This window comes from Anolis sagrei, chromosome 2 (genome assembly GCF_037176765.1).
Source record: "Anolis sagrei isolate rAnoSag1 chromosome 2, rAnoSag1.mat, whole genome shotgun sequence".
NCBI lineage: Eukaryota > Metazoa > Chordata > Lepidosauria > Squamata > Dactyloidae > Anolis > Anolis sagrei.
Genome location: NC_090022.1, coordinates 264,748,074 through 264,769,948, shown reverse-complemented (window position 1 = coordinate 264,769,948; position 21,875 = coordinate 264,748,074). Strand labels below are relative to the sequence as shown.

The window sequence follows — 21,875 nt, the reverse complement described above, 5'->3', positions numbered from 1 at the left end:
GATGGAATAGCTCTAGGAGTTGCATGTGACATCTGTAGACAGTCCACGTCTCGCAGGTGTATAGCAGGGTTGAGAGGACAATGGCTTTATAAACAAGCACCTTGGTCTCCCTACAGACGTCCCGGTCCTCAAACACTCTCTGCTTCATTTGGAAAATTGCTGCACTCGCAGAGCTCAGGCGGTGTTGTATTTCCGTGTCAATGTTGACTTTTGTGGAGAGGTGGCTGCCAAGGTAGCGGAAATGGTCAACATTTTCTAATGTTACACCATTAAGCTGTATTTCTGGCATTGGAGAGGGATTGGAGCTGGAAGAGCACTGACATTGAAGTACCGGTAAGGCTCTCATTTCCGCAACCAGCGAGCAAAACCAGGCACTGTGCCTTTAAGAAGAAGCACGTGGCGCGCTTCCCCTTTTGCAGCAGGCCAAGATGGCTCCGCTTGGTTTGTAGCAAGGACGCGGCTGGCCTTTTTGCAACTATCTATCGCCTAGCTATCTAACTATCGCCTGCAAATGCCCGAAGAAGATAAATCCTTCCAAAAGGAAGCGCCGACGTGGATTTGGGAAGACCCGACCCGAGAAGAAGTCATTTGGGAAGAGAGAAGAAGGTATGTATAATAAGGAAAGTACTAAGAGAGGGGGTGTGTGCATCTACACTGTAGAATTAATGCAGTTTGACCCCGCTTTAACTGCCACGGCTCCAAGCTGTGGAATCCTGGGAATCACCAGCCCTCATTGGCGGGGAAGGCTTAAGACCTTGCAGAACTACAACTTCCAAGATTCAATAGCCTTGAGCTTTGAGTTCAAGTGGTATAAAACCGCGTTAAGTCTACAGAGTAGATGTAGATGCACCCTAAGACCTTCTAAGGCAGGCATGGGCAAACGTGGGCCCTCCAGGTGTTTTGGACTTCAACTCCCGCAATTCGCTGTTAGGAATTGTGGGAGTTGAAGTCCAAAACACCTGGCGGGCCCACATTTGCCCATGCCTGCTCTAAGGTCTGTATTTCTTATACTATGCTTCACATTTTTTGTTCCTGGGTTATGAATGCCATTATTACCTAATTGATTCTATCATAAAAACTTAGGGAAAAACTGTTGTTACGGGACACCCTGCAGCATGTTTATAGTTTTGCAATGAATATGTCGAGTCGCAACCAATTCAATAGTTTGTGGCAGTCACAAAAACAAAGTTCTTAGAGTATAGTGACTACTTTCAAAAGCACATTCCACACAATTAATCAGGAATTAACACTTTCAAACAGTAACACATTTTTTCTTCAAATTTTGTTACATAGTGTTATTTACTGTAGTGGAATTGTATGAAATTGTGGAATATGTAGTTTGGTAGGGCACTAAAACTCCCTGGCAGAGAATTCCAATTACAGCAAGCGACTTGGAGGCACATGGCCACTCTCTGCCAATTACAAGATCTCTACTCCTTCGACTACATGTCTGCAACTGTCAGCTTCAGGGTGAGAGAGTTCAGTGAGGAAAGTGGGTCTTCATGGCTCAGTGGGGGATTCAAACTCAGGTCTCCAGAGCCATAGTCTAGTGCTCAAACCATTACACCACATTGGCTTGAAATCACAATTACATACATGCAAATACACTTACAGAGAGCCAACGTGGTGCAGCGCTTTGAATATTGGGGTGGAACACTTGGAGACCAGGGTTCGAATCCCTAAACAGCCTTGGCAACCTCCGGGTGACCTTGGACAAGGGCCCACTTTCTCAGAATCAGAGGAAGACAAAGACAAAATAATAAAATAATAACAACAACAATCGTGTTAAAAAACAAAGTATGGATCGTTGATGTCGCAACCCCAGGTGACAGCAGGATTGCAGAGAAACAACTGGAAAAGCTGACACGATATGAGGATTTAAAAATTGAACTGCAAAGACTCTGGCACAAGCCAGTAAAGGTGGTCCCAGTGGTGATCGGCACACTGGGTGCAGTGCCTAAAGGTCTGCACTTAAACACAATCGGTGCTGACAAAATTATCATCTGCCAGCTGCAGAAGGCCACCTTACTGGGATCTGCACGCATTATTCACCGATAAAACTTGGGAAGTGTCCAACGTGTGATCCAATTCAACAGCCAGCAAAGTGTCTTCTGTGGACTCATCTTGTTGTGTTTCAAATAATAATAACAACAACAACTTTATTTTTATGCCCTGCCTCCATCTCCCCAAAGGGTCTCAGGGTGGCTTACAAATAGGTTAAAATAAGCATAAAAAAACAAGCAATATCAAACATCAATAAACATAAACAGAACCCATTCTGAACACATTCTGTGAGGAATAATAATAGTACACTTTATTTATACCCCGCCACCATCTCCCCAAAGGGAACTCGAGGCGGCTAACAAAAGGCCAAGCCCAAAAGTACAATACAGCAAAATAAAATACAAGATGCAGACAACAAAATTACATCACAATAAAATATGTACAGCAGCAAAATAAAACAAATCAAGGTAACACTATAAAATCGAACAGAATGGGTGGGCTGAATGGACGAGGTAAAATGAGGTAGGACAAGAAAATATGTAATTGAGGGAAGCCCAGAAAGAATAAACGGTGAGGTTGGTTTTCAGTTTAGGACGGGGGTAAGCGCATCATAGGGTCAACACTATAGATGGAGCAGGCAGAAATGGGATAAATGGTCACTCTCCAAAGCCACATCGGAACAGCCAAGTTTTAAAGTTTTTCTTGAAATCTGCTAAGGTGGGGGCATGCGTAATCTCACCAGGTAGTGATTCCAAAGCCCCTTGTAAGGTCGCCTTAGGGTTATCATAAGCCAAAATTGAATTGAAGGCACACAACAGCAAATACTGTATTGTTATATGCGAAACATAGGGTCACATTACGGAGGACTGAGAAAATAAGGCAGTTGCACGTACTGCATTTATTGGTTATCACCTCCAAAATCAAAATGGTGCAAACGCAAATCATGTTCCTTTGACCATATAGGAACATGGTTGTTGGTTGCATACATGCTTTTCCAAATCTGTTTAAGGGAGCAAATTAAGAATTCATAGTTGTTTAGAGTTGTTATTTTTTCTGCATACGAGGCAATGAGATGTTTCTGTTTCAACTCAGGACACAGATTCTTAAAATTTATTTCTCTCAACAGGTTAAGAAAGCTGTGAAGTTGTGATGGAAGAGCCTTGCAACAATGTTCTCACATGTGTTTGGAAGCAAGATAGAAAAAACACCATCTCATTAAAAGAAAAATGTTCTGACATGTCAGTTTTGATACATTAGTAGAGGCGTAGCTGTTCTAAACCATAGAAAATACACATACCTCCACATTTTAAAAAACCTAACAAGTCAAGTTACATGCTCAGTATAGCTAAATAAATAAACCCTGCCACCTCTAAACCTGCCACTCTAAATATTTCATATAATCATAGATTTGGAAGAGACCCTCCCTTCCAGACCACGATTTTTCTGGATTTCTGGGAGTTGAAGGCCAAGGCGTGTGGGAAGGTTGAGAGCCACTGCCCTAAACAGTTCTGGCCCAGCTTACTTGTCCAAACGTAGCTCCCCCTATGAACCATCTCGAAGTTAGGATCTTCTGGGGAGGCCCTGCTCTTGGTCCCACCTCCTTCCCAGTTGTGGTTGGTGGGGATGAGAGACAGGGCCTTCTCAGTGGTGGCCCCTCAGCTGTGTAACTCCCTCCCCAGCAAAATTAGATCAGCTCCCTCCTCTTTGACCTTTAGAAAGTAATTAAAATATAGCTGTGGGATCAAGCCTTTGAACAATAATTCAGAGCAAGAAGTGGATATGGAATAAGTCAATTATGACTGGAATGACTCCTGGACTATGATTTTGGATTGTGTGGTTTTAATTATTGGTTTTAATGTCTAGATCTTTTTTAACTTTTTGGTTTTTAATGTATATGGCTTTTGTTTGTTTGTATGTCTGTTTATGCGGCATCGAATTGTTGCCTACTTGTAAGCCATTCTGAGTCCCCTTCGGGGTGAGAAGGGTGGGGTATAAATATAGTAAATAAATAAATAAATATTTTTGCAATTCTGTGTCTTTTCTCAGATCATGATTTTTCTGACCTAAAAGGGGAACTGATGCTAAAAAACTTACATGACCAACAATCAATTTTTAAAATAGGTTGCAAGGTTTCTTTCCATGATATTTACCACAAAACCAAGTCTCAAAACTAGAATTTCTAGCCTCTTCCAGAATTTTGTTAGTGCTTGGGGGGGGGGGGGGGGGGGGGTTGAGAATTCTTCCTACGGTGTAATTCAGTTTAAGCAATTCAGCATCTTTAAATAAGCAGAATAACACTTGAGGAAACTATGCTATTAGAAGCTATAATAATGTTAACATAACAGAGCACACATGAGACTCAGGAGAAGCATGAAGTGTAGACACCAAGTAAGTTGAAAGCATTATTTTATTGACATTTCAATAAATAAGTTTTCTGTTCTGGGACAGAGAGAAAAACATTACTGGGCTAAGTTCCATTGCCAGCAATGGATACAGAATAGGCCTAACAGAGTAATGACGGTCAGCAGAAAACCTCAAGCCACTCCAGTGAATTTGTAAAGGCCTACTGCCACATGGCGTGAAGGTGCAGCCTCCCTACTAAGGCTAGTCTACACATTGGCTAGGATGTGATGGGGCACCCTCCTAGCGGTTTCACCTTTTGTACATGTACACAGGGAGATGACAGCAGAAAGAACAAGCTACTGACTGCATGTTACTTGACACTGTGGTCCCATCCAGCATTTGAAAAACAGGTGGCAAAGCCAGCAGCCCCCTGCCCACCTACCTTGTCATCTGCATTAGCATGCATGCACTACCAATGAAACAAATAGGCTCATGTCCGTTAAGAATAATGCAGTACAGAACATCAGAAGTACCACTTCATAATGCACAAGTGAATATTTCTACCTCAGATCTCCCTGCATATTGTGTTAGTAGGTTTTGGGAAGAACAGGCTATAGTTGTGCTTGCATGCTAAGTTTTCAAAGAGGCTCCTTGGGTACAGGAATCACCTGACACCTCCCCATTTGGTTTTTGCCACAAATATTGCTCTAAGAGTGTACTTTCAATTCTTAATGTGTAGAACAGCTTTGGATATCATGGCAGTTTCAGAACAAGCTACCCAAATTCTTCACAGAAGAAAAAACATGTTCTTTTTGAGAGAGAGAGAAACATTCTTGTTCATTGTTTCCTCATCTCAAAGAACAATAACACATTTTCAATAGATGTTTTTCTTGTAAACTTCTAGAAAGTCCAATGATTTCATACATAAAGAAGTGGACCACTGCTGATTCTTTCATGTTAAGGATACCAAATTTGAACATAATACAGCGATTCATTTTATAGAAGTTCGTTAGATCCACAGTCTAAAAACAGACTAAAATATTTGCTATTTAAGTGAGCAAATAACATCTCTCCTAAATTACTTGGTTGTTCCACAATCTCAAATCCCTTTGATTAAATCTGGCACCATTTTAATTCATTAATATCCTATACTTAGAAGTAAAACAAAAACAATACATAAACCAAATAATAGATTGCAGGTGATCTGCCTATACAACTGTAAAAGAAATATACTTGAAGTTATCTAACTTATACTTTAGCAAAAAAATAAAACAGTGTTCTAACTATTTAAATCAGTTTCATTCTGTAGTTCCTTAGATACGTTCTTCTGAGATTTAGAGTCCTGGAAATTTTCCGCAAATCTTTCTCTTGCTTTATCCCAATTTCTTTTGTTCTTGCTGCTGCTGATCTGAATGTCTTCAGTAGCGATAGGAACACTTGAACCAAGGCCAGCATGTTTTCTGTGCAGCTGAAGCTTGATCTGTCAGAGATCAAATTCATATAAATATATGTTTAACATGTAATTATTTCATAACCTTGACAGGTTTAAGAGAGCTGAGCATGTGGAAAACAGAACTACTTTTTTAATGTGTTTGTTATGAATTTTACTCTGCCATTTTGGTTTGGGGCACCCAATGTGGCTAGTTGCAAACTAATGCAAAACAATATAATCCTTACATTTTTTAAAAAAAAGTCCATAATGTTAAAAGGATAGATACTAACAAGGAACAGTATCAGATATTGCTACTTTTATGTAATTTGCAATGGCCACTTAGACTGAATGTTTATCAAATACCCTTTCTTTTTATAGTTAAACATGTCGTTAAGGCTTGATATTTCTTTCAAATTTCACTTTCTGCTGCTTTGAGTCTCATTTAAGAAAGGAAAGCACGGTGTTATAATGATGATAATATTGATATTTTAGGCATGTGAACCATAACTGATGGGAACAGCTCTTAACTTCTTTGCTATGGCTCCCTGTTTATGGTTTGCTGTCCTCATAAAGATCTAATAGTCACAGACTTTATTTTCACTCTGGTGCCAAACTTTATTCAGGCCTTTGGGGTCTCAATTACTTCTTCGGTAAGTTTACATGGTTGCAAACTATTTTAACCTATCAAGTTGATCTCCCATGATATATTGTACACATTTTGTCTGTTTAATTTTTTTTAATTTAAACTTGTTTTTCCTGTTTACCGCTCTGAGATTCCATGCTATAGATGGGATGTAAATATTTTAACAAAATAAATAAATAATAAATCTAGTTCAAACAGCTACTTCAGGCTAACCATACCACACATAACAAAGGCCTGTCCAGTCTGTTCATTTACCCAAGGTTCATTTACATAATGCAAAATAGGAAACATCTGGAATAGCTGCCTGCTTTTTGTTTCCCTACATCCATCATAGTTCTCGTACACGTATCATCACCATCATTCAATTAATAAAAAAGATTTATCAATTCTTCCCAATTCGGCAAAACAATTTACCCAAAAGGTAGCATAAAGCATCTTTTCAGTACTTTCTGCTAACAATACAAGGCACAAGAAGTGCCAAAGTTACAAGAATTGGCACAGTGGTAGTTACTCAGGCATAGAAACATCAGCTGAAGAGAAGTCCTTATTTTCTCCCTCTCTATATGTATGTATGTGTGGGTACTATTCAGAAATAATTATGATTTCCGTAATATTGCAATTCCCATGGAATCTGCATAATGAAATACACGTACCGGATCCTTTATTCCTCCACCTTTCTTTCCAAGACCTTCTCCTTTCTTCCATCCCATTTTCTCCAACATCTTATGACCTCTGTTGCTATCACTAATTTCACTGTCAAAACAAAAGACAAAAACACAAAATGAAGGAAAGCGTATATTATTTGCGGGAAAGGTGTTTCTAAAACAACTTCAATGACTAAATTAGACAATTAAACTTATTTGTAAGCATATTATCAAAGTTATTTGATTTGTGATTACTAAAAGCATAACACATGCTTCGTGAATGGCCATGACATGCAAGTGTGTGAGAATAACAATAACAATATATTCCAAACAATAGAAATCAAAATGACTTACACATGAATAGAGGCTGGAGCATCATCTCTGTGAAAATTTCCTTCACTCCCAACTGTTTCGCGCCGCTTTTCTGCTCTGTCTTTGTAATTTGGATTTTTTATAGCTTTATCATTTTCATATTCTGTATTCTTTTCAAAACACAAATCATGTCTGTGATTTTTTCCCCCAAAGAAAACATTCAATAACACAAGCACGCACTTGTAGCTACAGTTAAACCAGTTTGCTGGACATTGTTCCATACTTAGTCTGCAATTTTGGAAATATTAGTTTTCTCAAATTTTTAATTTAGGAAGAGGTAGTGAAGAAAGCAGGGGGGTTTATATACATTCCTTATGAGGAAAGTTAATGTTTATTTACCTTATTTATTTACCTTATTTATACCCCGCCTTTCTCAAGGCAGCTTACATATATAGGCAACAATTCAATGCCATGTAAAACATACATATATAATAACATATATAATAATATTTAATATAATATTTAAAATATATCAAACCTTAAAATACTTGTTAATATCAAGTTATCCAAAATCATACTGTCATTGCACTATTCCATAATTCTCTAGTGGGTTATTAACTGAACGCCTGATTCCACATCCACGTCTTTAGCCTTTTTCTGAAATTCAGGAGGGAGGGGGCTGATCTGACCTTATTAGGGAGGGAGTTCCATAGCTGAGGGGCCATCACTGAGGGCCCTTCCACACCGCCCTTTATCCCAGGATATCAAAGCAGAAAATCCTACAATATCTGCTTTGAACTGGGTTATCTGAATCCACACTCAGATAATGTGGGATTTTCTGCCTTGATATCTTGGGATAAAGGGCTGTGTGGAAGGGCCCTGAGAAGGTCCAGTCTTGTCCCCACCAGTTGCACTTGTGAAGGGGGCGGGACCGAGAGTAGGGCCTCCCCAGATGATCTTAACTTCTTAGCTGATTCACAAAGGGAGATATGGTAATGTTGAGAAAAAAATGGAGAAGGAGACATGGCAGGTTTATAAAACCTGTGTCCCATGTCTCATAATATCAAGATATGGGATCGTCAGTGTCAACCAGTAATTATGGCTTTATGAAACTTCCAGATTCAGAGGTTATTGTTTTAAAAGAACCAAATACATGTTGCTGAAAAAACTGGCACATAAGGCAATTGCCATTATTTAAATTCTTATCTCACCACACATGTTAACTATAAAGTGCAATTATTTGAAAGGGATTCTCAAATCCATTTGCTGTAACTCATATATAATTCTAGAAATTTTAGTCCAAAAATCAGCCATAAAAACCTGATAAAGTACAGTACATTAAATCTTATAAAAAAGGAACCATTCCCATCTCTAAGTCTCTAAGAGACCAAAGGTGAAAACTTAGCCAATTCCAGGAGAACCTAAAAGAAGTAGCAACCCTCTCTATGCTCTCTGACATGATGCCACTTTGGCCTCTTAGGATGCCTGAATGGGAAAAATGGCCTAAACTGGGCAGAGGCAGCTGACCTCCCCCACTCCCCAGTGAGATGGGGCTGGCAATTTCCCCTCTCTGGGGAATGACCCTTGACTAATTCATAAATCATATCAAAATGCCTAATTTTGACCTGTAACCTGCCTTTGGCTTAAACATTTATATATGCTAGAGAAACTAGGGGTGTATCTACACCAGGTATGAGCAAACTTTGGTCCTCCAGGTGTTTTGGACTTTAAACATGAGGTTGGCCTATATGCAAGATAAATGGTATGTATAATCCAAACTTTTTTTTTTAAAAAAAGGAGACTTACTTGTAAGCCATATTTTACACGTATCTGTTTCAATTCTTTTCTTCTAATTAATTCTTTTTCTTCCTTTGTCAATGAAAGACCAACTAAAAAGCAGGGAAGAGAATTTCACTTTTAAAAAAAGATTGCAGTAAAATGTCCATCCAGAGAAGACAATCAGATAAGAAAAAGACTGCTTCAGAGGTGGAAATTTGCTATACTATAATGGTATAGTACAATATAGTAATATTTAATACTGATATTGGACTATGCTAATATAATATATTGTATGCATATATATCTTGTAAGCCACTCTGAGTCCCCTTCGAGGTGAGAAGGGCGGCATATAAATGTCATAAATAAATAAATATTCTGCACAAAATGCCTGAATCTAATCAGACTAAGAGAGGAGTTACACAGACACTCAAATCCAGGGCTAGGCTGGAGCATTGCAACAGATAAACATGGTTGGTGGTGCTTGGCCATGTGGACAATGGACTGCTTCAAATTAGAGCCGGCCCAGCTGTCTACACTAACCCAGGAGGGTGGGGCTGCTTCAGACGTTTGTCAAAATTTCATAGCATCCCCTGACTTCTAACACAGGGTAATACTGGTTAACCAGTTTTACCCTGTGTTAGACACAGGATGCCCCGAATGTCATTTGAATTTCCAGGAATTGTTTCTGATTGAAACCAGAGTATAGGGCCAGTACAGACAAGCCCTAACTACAGCCACCATTTATATCTGTGTCTCATCCTTTATTTCCTGTTAGGATTCGGATCGTCCAGACTTTGGGACCATAACATCCTCCCCTCCTTCTCATCTTGACCAAAGACTATGCTCAATGTGTATATTTGTGTCACCAGATCCCATCTGAACTTGGGAGCTAAGCTGGGGTTAACCCTAATTAGTGCTTGTATTAGAGAACAGCCGTGAATTCCAGGTGCCGTTGAGTTAAATTTCAGAGGAAGGAACTAGCAAAACCATATCCGAGTATTCCTTGGCTAACAAAATGCTATGAAATCCATTAGGTCACCATAGGTCAGCTGCTTACTTGAAAGCACATACACACATGATAAGGATACTGTTTGTGTAAGGATTTGGGGTTTTTACTAGAAACCAACAAAGCTTTCATGGCTGGAATCATTGGGTTGTTGTGAGTTTTCTGGGCTGTATGGCCATGTTCCAGAAGCATTCTCTCATGACGATTCATCTGAGGATGCCTGCAATAGATTCAGGTGAAACGTCGAGAGAGAATGCTTCTGGAACAAGACCATAAAGCCCAAAAAACGTACAGGAACCCTGGGGTCAATCTGTGGTTGTGCATTGTATAAGTTGTTGTTGTTGTTCTTGTGTGCCTTCATATCATTTCGCCAACATCTATGGCAGGCATTCTCAGAGGTTATGAGGTCTGTATAAACCTCACAACCTCTGAAGATGCCTGCCATAGATGTGGGTGGAATGTCAGGAGAGAATGCTTCTGGAACATGGCCATACAGCCCAGAAAACTCACAGCAACCCAACAAAGCTTACTTTGCTTTATGTTTAATTGGTGAAGCATTTATTTTATTAAAAAATATCTTATTATGTATATGTTTTCATCTATGTATTTCCCCTGGAAGTTGGCCATGAGATGTTAATAACCAATAGTTTATCACTTACCAGAAGATTTGTTTTTCTTGTCAAGGCGTAAATGGGCTCTCACTTGCCCTGGCTCACATCCATCACAGGTTTCACTGCCAGGATGTATGTGAAAGGATAATACTGTTTCCCCAATCTTCACTTCATCTCCATGTTCCAAAACTTGGGGCTCACTTTTTGCTTTGGGCTATAGGCAGAAAGAAAGAAAAAGAAAGATCCAGGATGCAGAAAGTAAATATTGATAAAAGGCTTGGCGGCTATAGCTTCAAAAAGGAGAATAAACAACATGGAATATCATAAAGAAAATGCAAGTGGTAACAGCACTGCAAGGACACAGAATGTTCAAAGAGAAGATATGGCAATTTCTCTTGTTGGGCAAACCCACAGCATTGAACAATACGTTCCCCTTTTTAATGCTCACCTGCAAAATTGGATTTCCATTAACAACAGTACCATTTTGACTGCCTTGATCCACAAGAACATAGCTTTGCAATTCGTGATCAAAATATACTTCTGCGTGAAACTAAAAGGAAACAAAAAAAGGATAAGCTGTTCTTTAACAATGTATGATATTTAAAATGCAGTAACTTAATCATTTTTATATTTCCTTAATATACTTTAAATTATATATGGAATTCCATCATGAATTAATTTACCTTACTAACACCCACTTCTGGAATTTGGAGTGTGTGTTCCATAGTTTTCGCTCTGTAAAAGGATGCAATAATTAAGGAACTTCAGGAAATGGCTTGAGACTACCTTAAGTTATCAACAGTGCAGTTTTATCAGTGGAATTAGAAGTTTATGGAAGGACATAAATCTCTAGTAAATAATCTCTAATTCTTCCCAGAACAAGAGTTACAAGGAGAACTGTTGAAATGCTATATTTAGTTTCAGTATGAAAAGGAGCCCCTAGTGGCGCAACAGGTTAAACAGCTGAGCTGCTGAACTTGTTGACCAAAAGGTTGGCAGTTTGAATCCAGGGAGTGGGGTGAGCTCCTGCTGTTAGCCCCAGCTTCTGCCAACCTAGCAGTTTGAAAAAATGCAAATGTGTGTAGATCAATAGGTACTGCTTCAGCAGGAAGGTAATGGCGCTCCATGCAGTCATGCTGGCCACATGACCTTGGAGGTTTCTACGGACAACGGCGTCTCTTATGCTTAGAAATGGAGATGAGCGCCATCCCCCAGAGTCGGACACAACTAGACAATGTCAAGGGAAACCTTTACCTTTTATGATGGCCTTGTATAATAATTTACTGCTGAATGAGCTAGTGGAAAAAAAATACAAAACATGTGCAGTACTGGTTCTTAAACACAACACAGGGAAGTGTATCCAGAAAGTTACCTACCCCTGATGCCAGATTCTAACAAAATCAACAGGGGCACTTAACCACCAGAATATTAATTTGAATGGACTACAGATAGGTTGGAAACATGAGAAAGTGTTTGGCCGCTTTCTTCTGTTAATGCACATCTGAATCAACACATAATTTTGCTTTTGGCTGGTAGCTTTACATACCCATTCAAACAAAATTCCACACCACCATTCCTTTTGTTCAACTGCTCAGCACCTATTCCTCATATACTACTATATGAGAACCAGATAAAATGTTGGTCCAATACTTTTTAGTTGGGTAATGTTATATGAAAAGTAACTAAATGAATTTATCATAACCAGTATATATTTTAGTTTCATTATAAGTGGGAATCTATGGCATTTCAAATAAAATGAAAACAGCCAGTTCTGTTCTCTCTTGTACATGCACTTGAATTACCTTCCAATTGTGGCAGGTTTGTCAGCTGTGATGATATATAGAGATCCCATCTGGAGTACAGGTGATCTTACTACAATCACTCTAATACAAGGCGGCCAGATCTTGTCAATATCTACAACAATTAAAAAAAAGAACCATAAGGGAAAATAGCAATTATTTTGTAAGCTCTTTTTATTTTCAAACTATCAGTATACAGCTTAGTCATTAAATCTGTTAAAACCATGCTTCCTCGAACTGGTGCCTTCAAGATGTGCTAGACCAGTGCTTAAATGTGCCCCATAAAAGAAAATGGGGTTGTGAAAAATTTGGCAACAGTAACAACTTTCTGAATACCACTTAGTGGTAGTTTTAGTTGGGGGGCGTGGGGCGTGGTGGCACAGCAGGTTAAACTGCTAAGCTGCTGAACCACCTGACCGGAAGGTTGGCAGTTCGAATCTGTGGGATGGGGTGAGCTCCCGTTGTTAACTCCAGCTTCTTCCAACCTAGCAGTTCGAAAACATGCAAATGTGAGTAGATCAATAGGTACCGCTTTGACAGGACAGTAACGGCACTCTGCAGTTATGCTGGTCACATGACCTAGGGAGTGTCTGCGGACAATGCCAGCTCTTCGGCTTAGAAATGGAGATGAGCATCACCCCTCAGAGTTGGACTCGATAAGCTGGCTAGGGCTTCAGGGAGTTGGGGGCACAAACACCTGGAGGGTGGAAGGTTGGACAACCCTGGTAAGCCATCACTCTTGGACTAACTTGGCTCCAGGCATTCAGATACAAGTGGCTCAGAGATGGCTGTGATATCCTTTTATGATAATCACAGCTTTCCTGTGCTACTGGGGAGGAAGTGCGAGCACTAGAATAATGCAACGCTAAACTATCATTGTACCAACAACATTCCAACTATGGATGGCATCAGGTTGAGGAAGACAGGGTTAAACAGATGGCTCAATGAATCAAACTATTTCAATTAATTGAGCATATTTCAAAAAGTTTGGACATCCAGCAACCCATCAACTGACCACAGGAATTATTGCTGTTGGGCCAGAGAAATGCATCTTGGTTATATATGTGAAAAAAGCAGATAAAGCAACATTAAAAAGAGTTTCTGGTAGTAATCAAAGCCAATAGACAGAAGCCCCACTACTTCTAAAGGCAGAAAGCAAGCCAATACTAAATTTGCAAAATGGTCCAGAGATAATATGGGCACATTGGGTGAAAAGGAAAGCTGCTACACCTGAGAGAACAGCTCTTGTGAGGAATACTATGAGTTATTTTCAAGATTTTCTAAAAACCCTGACCACTCCACTAACACCTAGAAATGTATTCAAATGAGGTAGAATTTTTTGAAATTACCTATCACTGTAAGTACCTACCACTTGCTTAACAATCTATATGCCTTTCAATGGCAGATACTATGGGAGGGGTGCAAAAGGAGGGTACTGTTATATCCTGCTATGCACTCAATTGGTATCTGATTGACCGCTGTAGGAACAGAAAGCAGGCTTAAATAGCCCTCTTGAATGCTCCAGGTTAGTTATGCTTATATTCTTATGAGCAATATGTAATAATAACAAGACAGAAATGAACCACCTTTAGGAATGCTATATTCCAGAGGAAGGCAGCAAAAGACATGTTTTGTTCACAGTGTGGACCAAGCAAGTAGGAAAATAGTCTATTTCAACACCATGTCATCTAAATAGTCCAATTATTAGCTATGCAGTTTGTATAGTACATGTGATACCTAACAAGATTTTTACAATACTACAATCCACATTTAATTAAATACTGGAACATTATACAACGGAGAGACTGTATTGGGCAATGTTTTGGAATTTCAGTGCAGACACTGATTTTGTCACCTTAATTCAAACTTGTAGATTTAAGTTTTTGCCATTACAGTATCTGTTTTGTTTGTTCCTCAACTTGCAATTATTTGGGAATACTTGGTTTAAAAAAATCCGTAATTCACCTTCGCTGTCATTATCTTCTGAATTTACAGTGTCATCACTTGACACTTCATCTTCACTGCTATATTCTTCTTGTTCAGAGTCTGTAATTTCACCTTCTTCTGGTTCACTCTCAGTCTCTGTTTTACTGTCATCTATAGAAGTACATTTTGTGTTCTTGAGCTGTAAATTGTTATTTGGAATACTTGATTCTTTGATTGTTAATCTGTTTCTTGTATCAATGTCCAATTTAGCTTTTTTCACATGTGGAGAGTCTTTCTCTTCAAGCAAACTTATTTCATTGGTGGTAGAAAGGCAATTCAGACTGTTGGAAGATTTCTGTTCATCTGTGTTTAATTCCTGAAGATTTATAGAGAATGAAACTTGAGAATTTTTTTAATTAAAAAAATGAACTGGATTTTGTGAACCACCTGACACAAATATGTGACTAAGCTGGTATATTTAGAGATACCTTTGTAATACTATCAAGCAATATCTGATCATCAGTTAAATCTATTGTAAGCCATTATGGTAAAATCCTCATCAGCATTGACTTTTGGTCAGTTTACCCTCAATCTACAGGTCCCTTCATTAACTTTTTAGTGGGACAGTCTTTTTTTTAACCAGGCATTCCTATCAGAGTTTGTTATATTAACTTTTTTGATCCCTCAAACCCATTAGCATTTCCTATGTTTCTGCCTCATTTTTTCTCAGCAGTGAAACCACCAAACTGGACAACAAGTCAACCAACCATCATTTCCAAATTGTCAGAAAGCATATGAGAAGAAGACACAATATTTTCCTAACTAACATCACTTTTTTTTCTCCTAGAAAACACCATTGGCAGGCCTGAAGCTCCAGCAGCATTAGCTAGCTAGACAAAAAAAGTAGACAGGCCAGAATTTCCTTCTAAAGTACAGGCAATCCCCAAGTCACAAACAAGATAGGTTCCGTAGGTTTGTTCTTAAGTTGAATTTTTTTGTAAGTTAGAACAGGTGCATTTTTAAGTGTAATTCCAGCCAAAAATATATCTGTTTTAATCTTGGATAGCACAGAGAAGGGTTAATGCCCCTGTAGTGTTTGTTTTGCTGTCTGTGACCCTGTTTATAAGATTTCACTTCACTTTCTGCTCCTGTGATAATTGGATTTTGAAAAAAATTGGTTTATTGTGGAAAAAAAGGATTGGTTAGAAAGCTTATGTGGAGACCTTTTCCCCATAACTCTTCCAGGAGTGAATTTCCCTTCTGAGGGGTAGATTTCTCTCACTTCCTGTTGTTTCACACACACCCCCCCCCCCCCCCCCCAATTATTAACTGTGAGTATGAATGAATGAATGGTTTATTGTGTATACAACACAACTATTTTATATGAAATTTGGATTCATATAACAGATGCTATAGTAATTCACAGTTATACTGAAGTGTTTAAAGCTAACTGGCTCATATTTTTCGATTCCAGTCCAACAGTGTGCTGACAACCCCCAAAGGTTTCAATAACCCCACCTGTGTTTAATAACCAAGAGCTTCTTACCATTTGTAACAGCCAGGTAAGAAATGACTAGTGTTCAATCTCTCTAAATATGATCAACAGGCTCTAATTATGAATCGTCATCTCTTTGAATAAGCATCTATTCTAGTATCCTTTTTCTTAATCTCACCAAAATCCAATTTATTGGATTGATCTCTAGCCATGTAAATCAAAAAGAACAAACATTACCACAAAACACTCTCTACTCCACACAGAAAAAACTGTATTTGTAAAGTACAAAGTATTTCTCATATTCTCACAGAGCCCATTCAGATGTAATAACTCTTTACCAAGTATAGTTTTAACAAAATATAGTTTTACAGTGGCCATATGGTACATGTTAAATACTTCTTAAAATACAGAGGAGCAGCTCTGGCTTCATATGCGAAAATTGTTAAGAAATCGCACACAGACAGTAAATAAGATGGTGTAATAGATTAACTATCACGAGCTTAGTTTAAGACAAAACTCTTTTAAATAAAATGCAAATGATTACTTTTGACAAGCTTCTCTTTTTGTAATCACATTCAGCAGTTAATCAGTAATCTATCTTCCAACTTCCACACAGACCCAATTTTCTAACTGAAAGATACATATGGAGTGGGAACATACAATCTATGAAGCATCTTGCATCCTATTAATATAAACACGACACTTCTTGGGATCTCTTCACATGGGGCAAATTTTGGCGCAACTCTGGTTCCACAACAGCTTTGTCACAGAGCCTGCCACTTCATTTACACACCGGAATAGTACTTTTGGGGCAGCTCCGTGGCAAAACTGCTGCAGAACCAGAGTTGCTGCCAAAAAAAGCTGCCAGCAGCAACACGGGAGGCTTCCCATGCTTGCATTGCCCTTAACAGGGCAAGCCGACCAGTGGACGCTTCCCATTATGTGATAAAGCAGGGAGAAGCCAGAATGGTGTGGGGCGTGAGGTTCCCACAATCCGCCGCGATTCTAGCGACATGTTTGAAGAGGTCCTGGAGAATGGACACTCAACACACACACTGATTTGAATACATTCTAATAGAAAATATGTCTCATTGGAAAAAAGGACAATTATCTAAAAAGTAAAGTCTTATGGACACATACAACTATTTTACTTGAAATATACTTTTTCAAAAATGCTTGTCAAAGTAATTCTCAGAGATGGGGTTGTACATCTTCAATTACAGAGATCACAGCGATTATATCTAAAACAATTTGCCACTGGTATTCTCTTCATGTTAAGTAGTTATGACAAACGACACTAGATGGTTAAATCCCTTTTCTATCTGTTTTGCTGGTTCTTGATGTGCCCGTTTCTTTCCATCATTTCTACAGTGGATACTATTAAGGTATACAGAAAACGGGGTGAGTTTTGCAAGAATCAACACCAAGGTTGGAGTAGATATATGTGGTTTTTTTTTTAATTGTTTTATTGGTTTTTCCCACTCCCACCCTCCCCTCCTTGTACATGCCATTTATACATCAAACTACAGAAGTTACATTTGAAATATCAGTCTCAGTCTTAATTTTTCTGCTCCACATCCTAACACATTCTCTAAATAATTCCGAACTGGTTCCCACATCCTCTTAGTTATTGTAACCTTTTCAATTTTATCTATATTATTCCATTTGCAATTTGTTATTTCCACATTTAACATATTCACTATATAGTTATACCAATTAATCAGCGTCCATTTTGTTTTGTCTTTCCAACCCCTCACTAAAACAATTTGTGCACAAGCGATTAATTTGTCAACCATTTTTTCCTTTTGTATATTCTTCACTCCTGCTATTCGTCCATGTAGTATATTTCTATTAATTATTACTATTTGTAAGTTTAACATTCTATTGATTTCCCCTTCAATCCTTTTCCAGTATTCTTGCACTTGATCACATTCCCATATCATATGATTAAACACCCCTCTTTGTTCACAGCCATGCCAACACCTATCCTTGATCCCTGGTACAAAGCGTGAAAGTTGTGCAGGAGTTCTGTACCATTTTTGTAACATTTTCCTTCTTGCTTCCCTTAATACATTATACTTTTCTTTTGCTATATTACTTATTTCCCTTTGGATGTCTTCCCTCTCAATTTCCATATCCAATCTCCATGTTTGGAAAATTTCCTCTATTATTTCTTCTTTTACTGTTATAATTTGGTCGTACAGATCTCCTGCCACTTTCTTCTCCCCTCTCAAACATTTCCTAATCACCTTCTCAAATGGACTATCCTGTTCTCTAATTTTCCCCCTCCGTCTAAAAATTTCCTGTCTTATAGCCCAGCTTTGAATCCAATTCCCTGACCCTATCCAATTCTGAATTTCTTTTTGTTCTACGGGGTTTCCATCCTCTGTATATAGATCCTCTACTAACCTTTTCCCTCTGCTTTCAATCAGTCTCAATGTTCTGCCTATCATTTCATCATTATTATAATTCATTTGCCATATAGTTGCCATCTTATTCTCATTACCTGGATTTAACTTCTTCTTTCTTTTTTTCCACACTTTTACTGTTCCTTTAAAGGGTTCCTTAAGTTCTGTTTCCTCTCTCCTCTTCCATTCCCTAAATATTATTTCTTTTCCTTTAATATTATTTATTATCTTCTCCATATTTACCCATTTTTTTTCCGTATACTGTATTTCCAGCAATCTTTGGATTTGAAATGCATCATGATAAACTTCCAGACTTGGGATCCCCCAGCCTCCCTCTTCTTCTTTTGCATTTAACCATTTATTATTTATTATTTATTTATTATTTGCATTTATTGACCGCCCCTCTCAGCCCGAGGGCGACTCGGGGCGGTGAACAACAACACAAAGAAACAGTGTACAATAAGTCAGGACAACACAAACCAGACAATACAAACATAACATATACTTATACTAAAAGTCCGCTTCGTCTAGTCCCGGGGTCGTAGCCAAAATTCATAGTCCTAGTCCATTCCAGAGTCGTTCAAGATGCACTCAATTGAAGGCCTGCTCGAAGAGCCATGTTTTCAGGCCCCTACGAAAGGCCATCAAAGAGGGCGCCTGCCTAACTTCAGCAGGGAGGGTGTTCCACAGCCGGGGGGCCACCACCGAGAAGGCCCGCTCTCTCGTCCCCGCCAGACGTGCCTGTGAGGCAGGCGGGACCGAGAGAAGGGCCTCTCCGGATGATCTCAAGGCCCTCGTGGGCTCATAGGCCGAGATGCGGTCTGCAAGGTATTTTGGGCCGGCACCGTTTAGGGCTTTGTAGGATAACACCAACACCTTAAATTGGGCCCGGTAGCGAATCGGCAGCCAGTGGAGCTGGGACAGCAGGGGCGTTGTATGCTCTCTGCGTCCTGCTCCCGTTAGCAACATGGCTGCCGCGCGCTGGACTAGCTGAAGCTTCCGGGCCGTCTTCAAGGGTAGCCCCACGTAGAGAGCGTTGCAGTAGTCGAGGCGGGATGTGACCAAAGCGTGTACCACCGTGGCCAAGTCAGACTTCCCAAGATACGGGCGCAGCTGGCGCACGAGCCGAAGCTGTGCAAATGCTCCCCTGGTCACCGCTGAAACCTGAGGCTCCAGGCTCAGCGATGAGTCCAGGGTCACACCCAAGCTGCGAACCTGCGCCTTCAAGGGGAGTGCGACCCCGTCCAGCACAGGCTGTAACCCTATACCCTGTTCGGCCCTGCGACTGACCAGGAGTACCTCTGTCTTGTCTGGATTTAGTTTCAGTTTGTTCGCCCTCATCCAGACCGTTACAGCGGCCAGGCACCGGTTCAGGACTTCGACGGCCTCCTTAGTAGCAGGTGGAAAGGAGTGACAGAGTTGGACATCATCTGCGTACAGATGACACCGCACCCCGAAACTCCGGATGATCTCACCCAGCGGCTTCATGTAGATGTTAAACAGCAAGGGGGACAAGATGGAACCCTGAGGAACGCCACAGATCAACGGCTGTGGCGCTGAACAGGAGTCCCCCAGCAACACCTTCTGAGTACGACCCTCCAGAAATGACCGGAGCCACTGCAAAGCAGTGCCCCCAAGACCCATCTCTGCAAGGCGCCCCAGAAGGATACCGTGGTCGACGGTATCGAAGGCCGCTGAGAGGTCCAGGAGCACCAACAGGGACACACTCCCCCTGTCTAGCTCCCGGCGCAGATCATCCACTAAGGCGACCAAGACCGTCTCGGTACCATGTCCCGGTCTGAAACCAGACTGTGCCGGATCCAGAATATCCGTGTCTCTCAAGAATACCTGGAGTTGTGAGGCCACCACGCTTTCCATGACTTTGCCCAAGAAGGGGAGATTGGAAACAGGCCGAAAGTTGTCCAATTTAGTGGGGTCGAGTGATGGTTTCTTCAACAGCGGCTTTACAATAGCCTGTTTTAGGCTCGCTGGAATCTTGCCTTCCCGGAGGGAGGCATTAACCACCACCGTTACCCACTCGGCCAATCCCCCTCTGGCCTCCTTCAGAAGCCAGGATGGGCAGGGGTCTAGGATGGACGTGGTGGGTCTCATTCCTCCAAGTATCTTGTCCACATCCTCGGGTTTCACAAACTGAAAAGAATCCAACAAAATTGGACAAGCAGGTGCTTGTGTCACATCCACAGAGACTGCATCTAAAGTGGCGTCCAGCCCAGAGCGGATCAAAGCGACTTTGTCTGCAAAGAACCGAGCAAATGCTTCGCAGCGCGCTGCCGAGTTGTCAGGGCTCCCACCTGCAGTAGGGGGAGTTAAAAGACCTCTGACAACCCGGAACAACTCCGCCGGACGGTTTTTTGCAGACGCAATAGTGGCCGCAAAGAAAATTTTCTTTGCGGCTTTTATTGCCGCGGCATATGCCCTTAAAAAGGACACAAACCGTGTTCGGTTTGACTCGCTTGGGTCCGAGCGCCACACGCTCTCTAGAACCCTCTTCCTTCGCTTCATTGCTGCCAGCTCCTCGGTAAACCAAGGGGCTGGTTTAGCTCGGTTACTTGAGAGGGGACGTTCCGGAGCGATCTTGTCAATGGCCCTGGTCATCTCCCCATTCCAGAGAGCGACCAAGGCCTCGGCATGATCACCTACCGCGGTGGCGGGAAACTCCCCAAGAGCCGTCAGGAATCCATTCGGATCCATTAGCCTCCTGGGGCGGACCATCTTAATGGGTCCCCCACCCTTGCGGAGGTTAGGGGGCGCAGTGAGTCTAAATCTAATCAGGAAGTGGTCGGTCCACGGCAACGGAGAGATGGACAACTCCTCCACACCGCCACCCTGCTCCCATCCCTGGCAGAAAACCAAGTCCAATGTGTGTCCAGCACAGTGGGTGGGGCCAGTTATTTGTTGGGACAGCCCCATGGTTGCCATGGCGGACATGAAGTCCTGAGCTGCACCTGTGAGGGTTGCCTCGGCGTGGATGTTGAAGTCCCCCAGCACAAGAAGCCGTTGGGACTCCACCGCCAGGCTCGAGACCACCCCCGCTAGCTCAGGTAGGGAGACTGTAGTGCAGCGAGGTGGACGGTACACTAACAGAATCCCTATTCTGTCCCGGTCACCCACCCTCAGGTGAACGCATTCAAAATTTGTGGTCTGCGGGATGGGGCTCCTGGTTAGATGGATGGAATCTCTATAGACCACTGCGACTCCGCCTCCCCGTCCTCCGGCTCTTGGTTGGTGTTGCACGGAGAAACCTGGGGGACAAAGCTGGGAGAGATTTACGCCCCCCGCTTCATCCAACCAGGTTTCCGTGATGCACGCCAGGTCTGCCCGCTCCTCCAGGATTAAGTCCTGAATCCAAGTTGTTTTTCCGTTGACAGACCTGGCGTTCAACAACACCACCTTCAAGCCAGAGGGCCCGCTCACCTGGTTACACCGCAATACCTTAGGAGACCTATTGGGAA

The 21,875-nt window shown here is 41.1% G+C and overlaps 1 protein-coding gene, 1 long non-coding RNA gene and 1 other non-coding gene across 4 annotated transcripts in view; 2 read left to right on the top strand and 1 right to left on the bottom strand.

Annotated features, from left to right (window-relative positions):
* The first annotated feature begins 366 nt into the window (after window positions 1–366).
* Window positions 367–4,037, top strand: LOC132767059 (uncharacterized). Its single transcript, XR_009630595.2, has 2 exons — window positions 367–606; window positions 3,131–4,037. It is a non-coding gene; the product is annotated as an uncharacterized lncRNA (long non-coding RNA).
* LOC132769579 (small nucleolar RNA SNORA47) lies at window positions 2,864–2,995 on the top strand. The gene has a single exon (XR_009630903.2). It is a non-coding gene; the product is annotated as a small nucleolar RNA SNORA47 (small nucleolar RNA).
* A 356-nt stretch (window positions 4,038–4,393) lies between the features above and the next one.
* AGGF1 (angiogenic factor with G-patch and FHA domains 1) overlaps window positions 4,394–21,875 on the bottom strand; it is a 34,106-nt gene continuing 16,624 nt past the window's right edge. The window contains exons 6-14 of one of the 2 annotated variants that reach the window (XM_060761630.2): window positions 14,539–14,875; window positions 12,577–12,688; window positions 11,458–11,509; window positions 11,223–11,324; window positions 10,823–10,988; window positions 9,185–9,267; window positions 7,421–7,548; window positions 7,076–7,175; window positions 4,394–5,827 (exon numbers count right to left, since the gene is read on the bottom strand). In XM_060761630.2, coding sequence (XP_060617613.2) covers window positions 5,627–5,827; window positions 7,076–7,175; window positions 7,421–7,548; window positions 9,185–9,267; window positions 10,823–10,988; window positions 11,223–11,324; window positions 11,458–11,509; window positions 12,577–12,688; window positions 14,539–14,875 — 1,281 coding nt within the window. In that variant the 3' untranslated portion in view covers window positions 4,394–5,626. The remainder of the gene's footprint in view (window positions 5,828–7,075; window positions 7,176–7,420; window positions 7,549–9,184; window positions 9,268–10,822; window positions 10,989–11,222; window positions 11,325–11,457; window positions 11,510–12,576; window positions 12,689–14,538; window positions 14,876–21,875) is intronic. The other variant, XM_060761631.2, reaches the window with a different exon arrangement.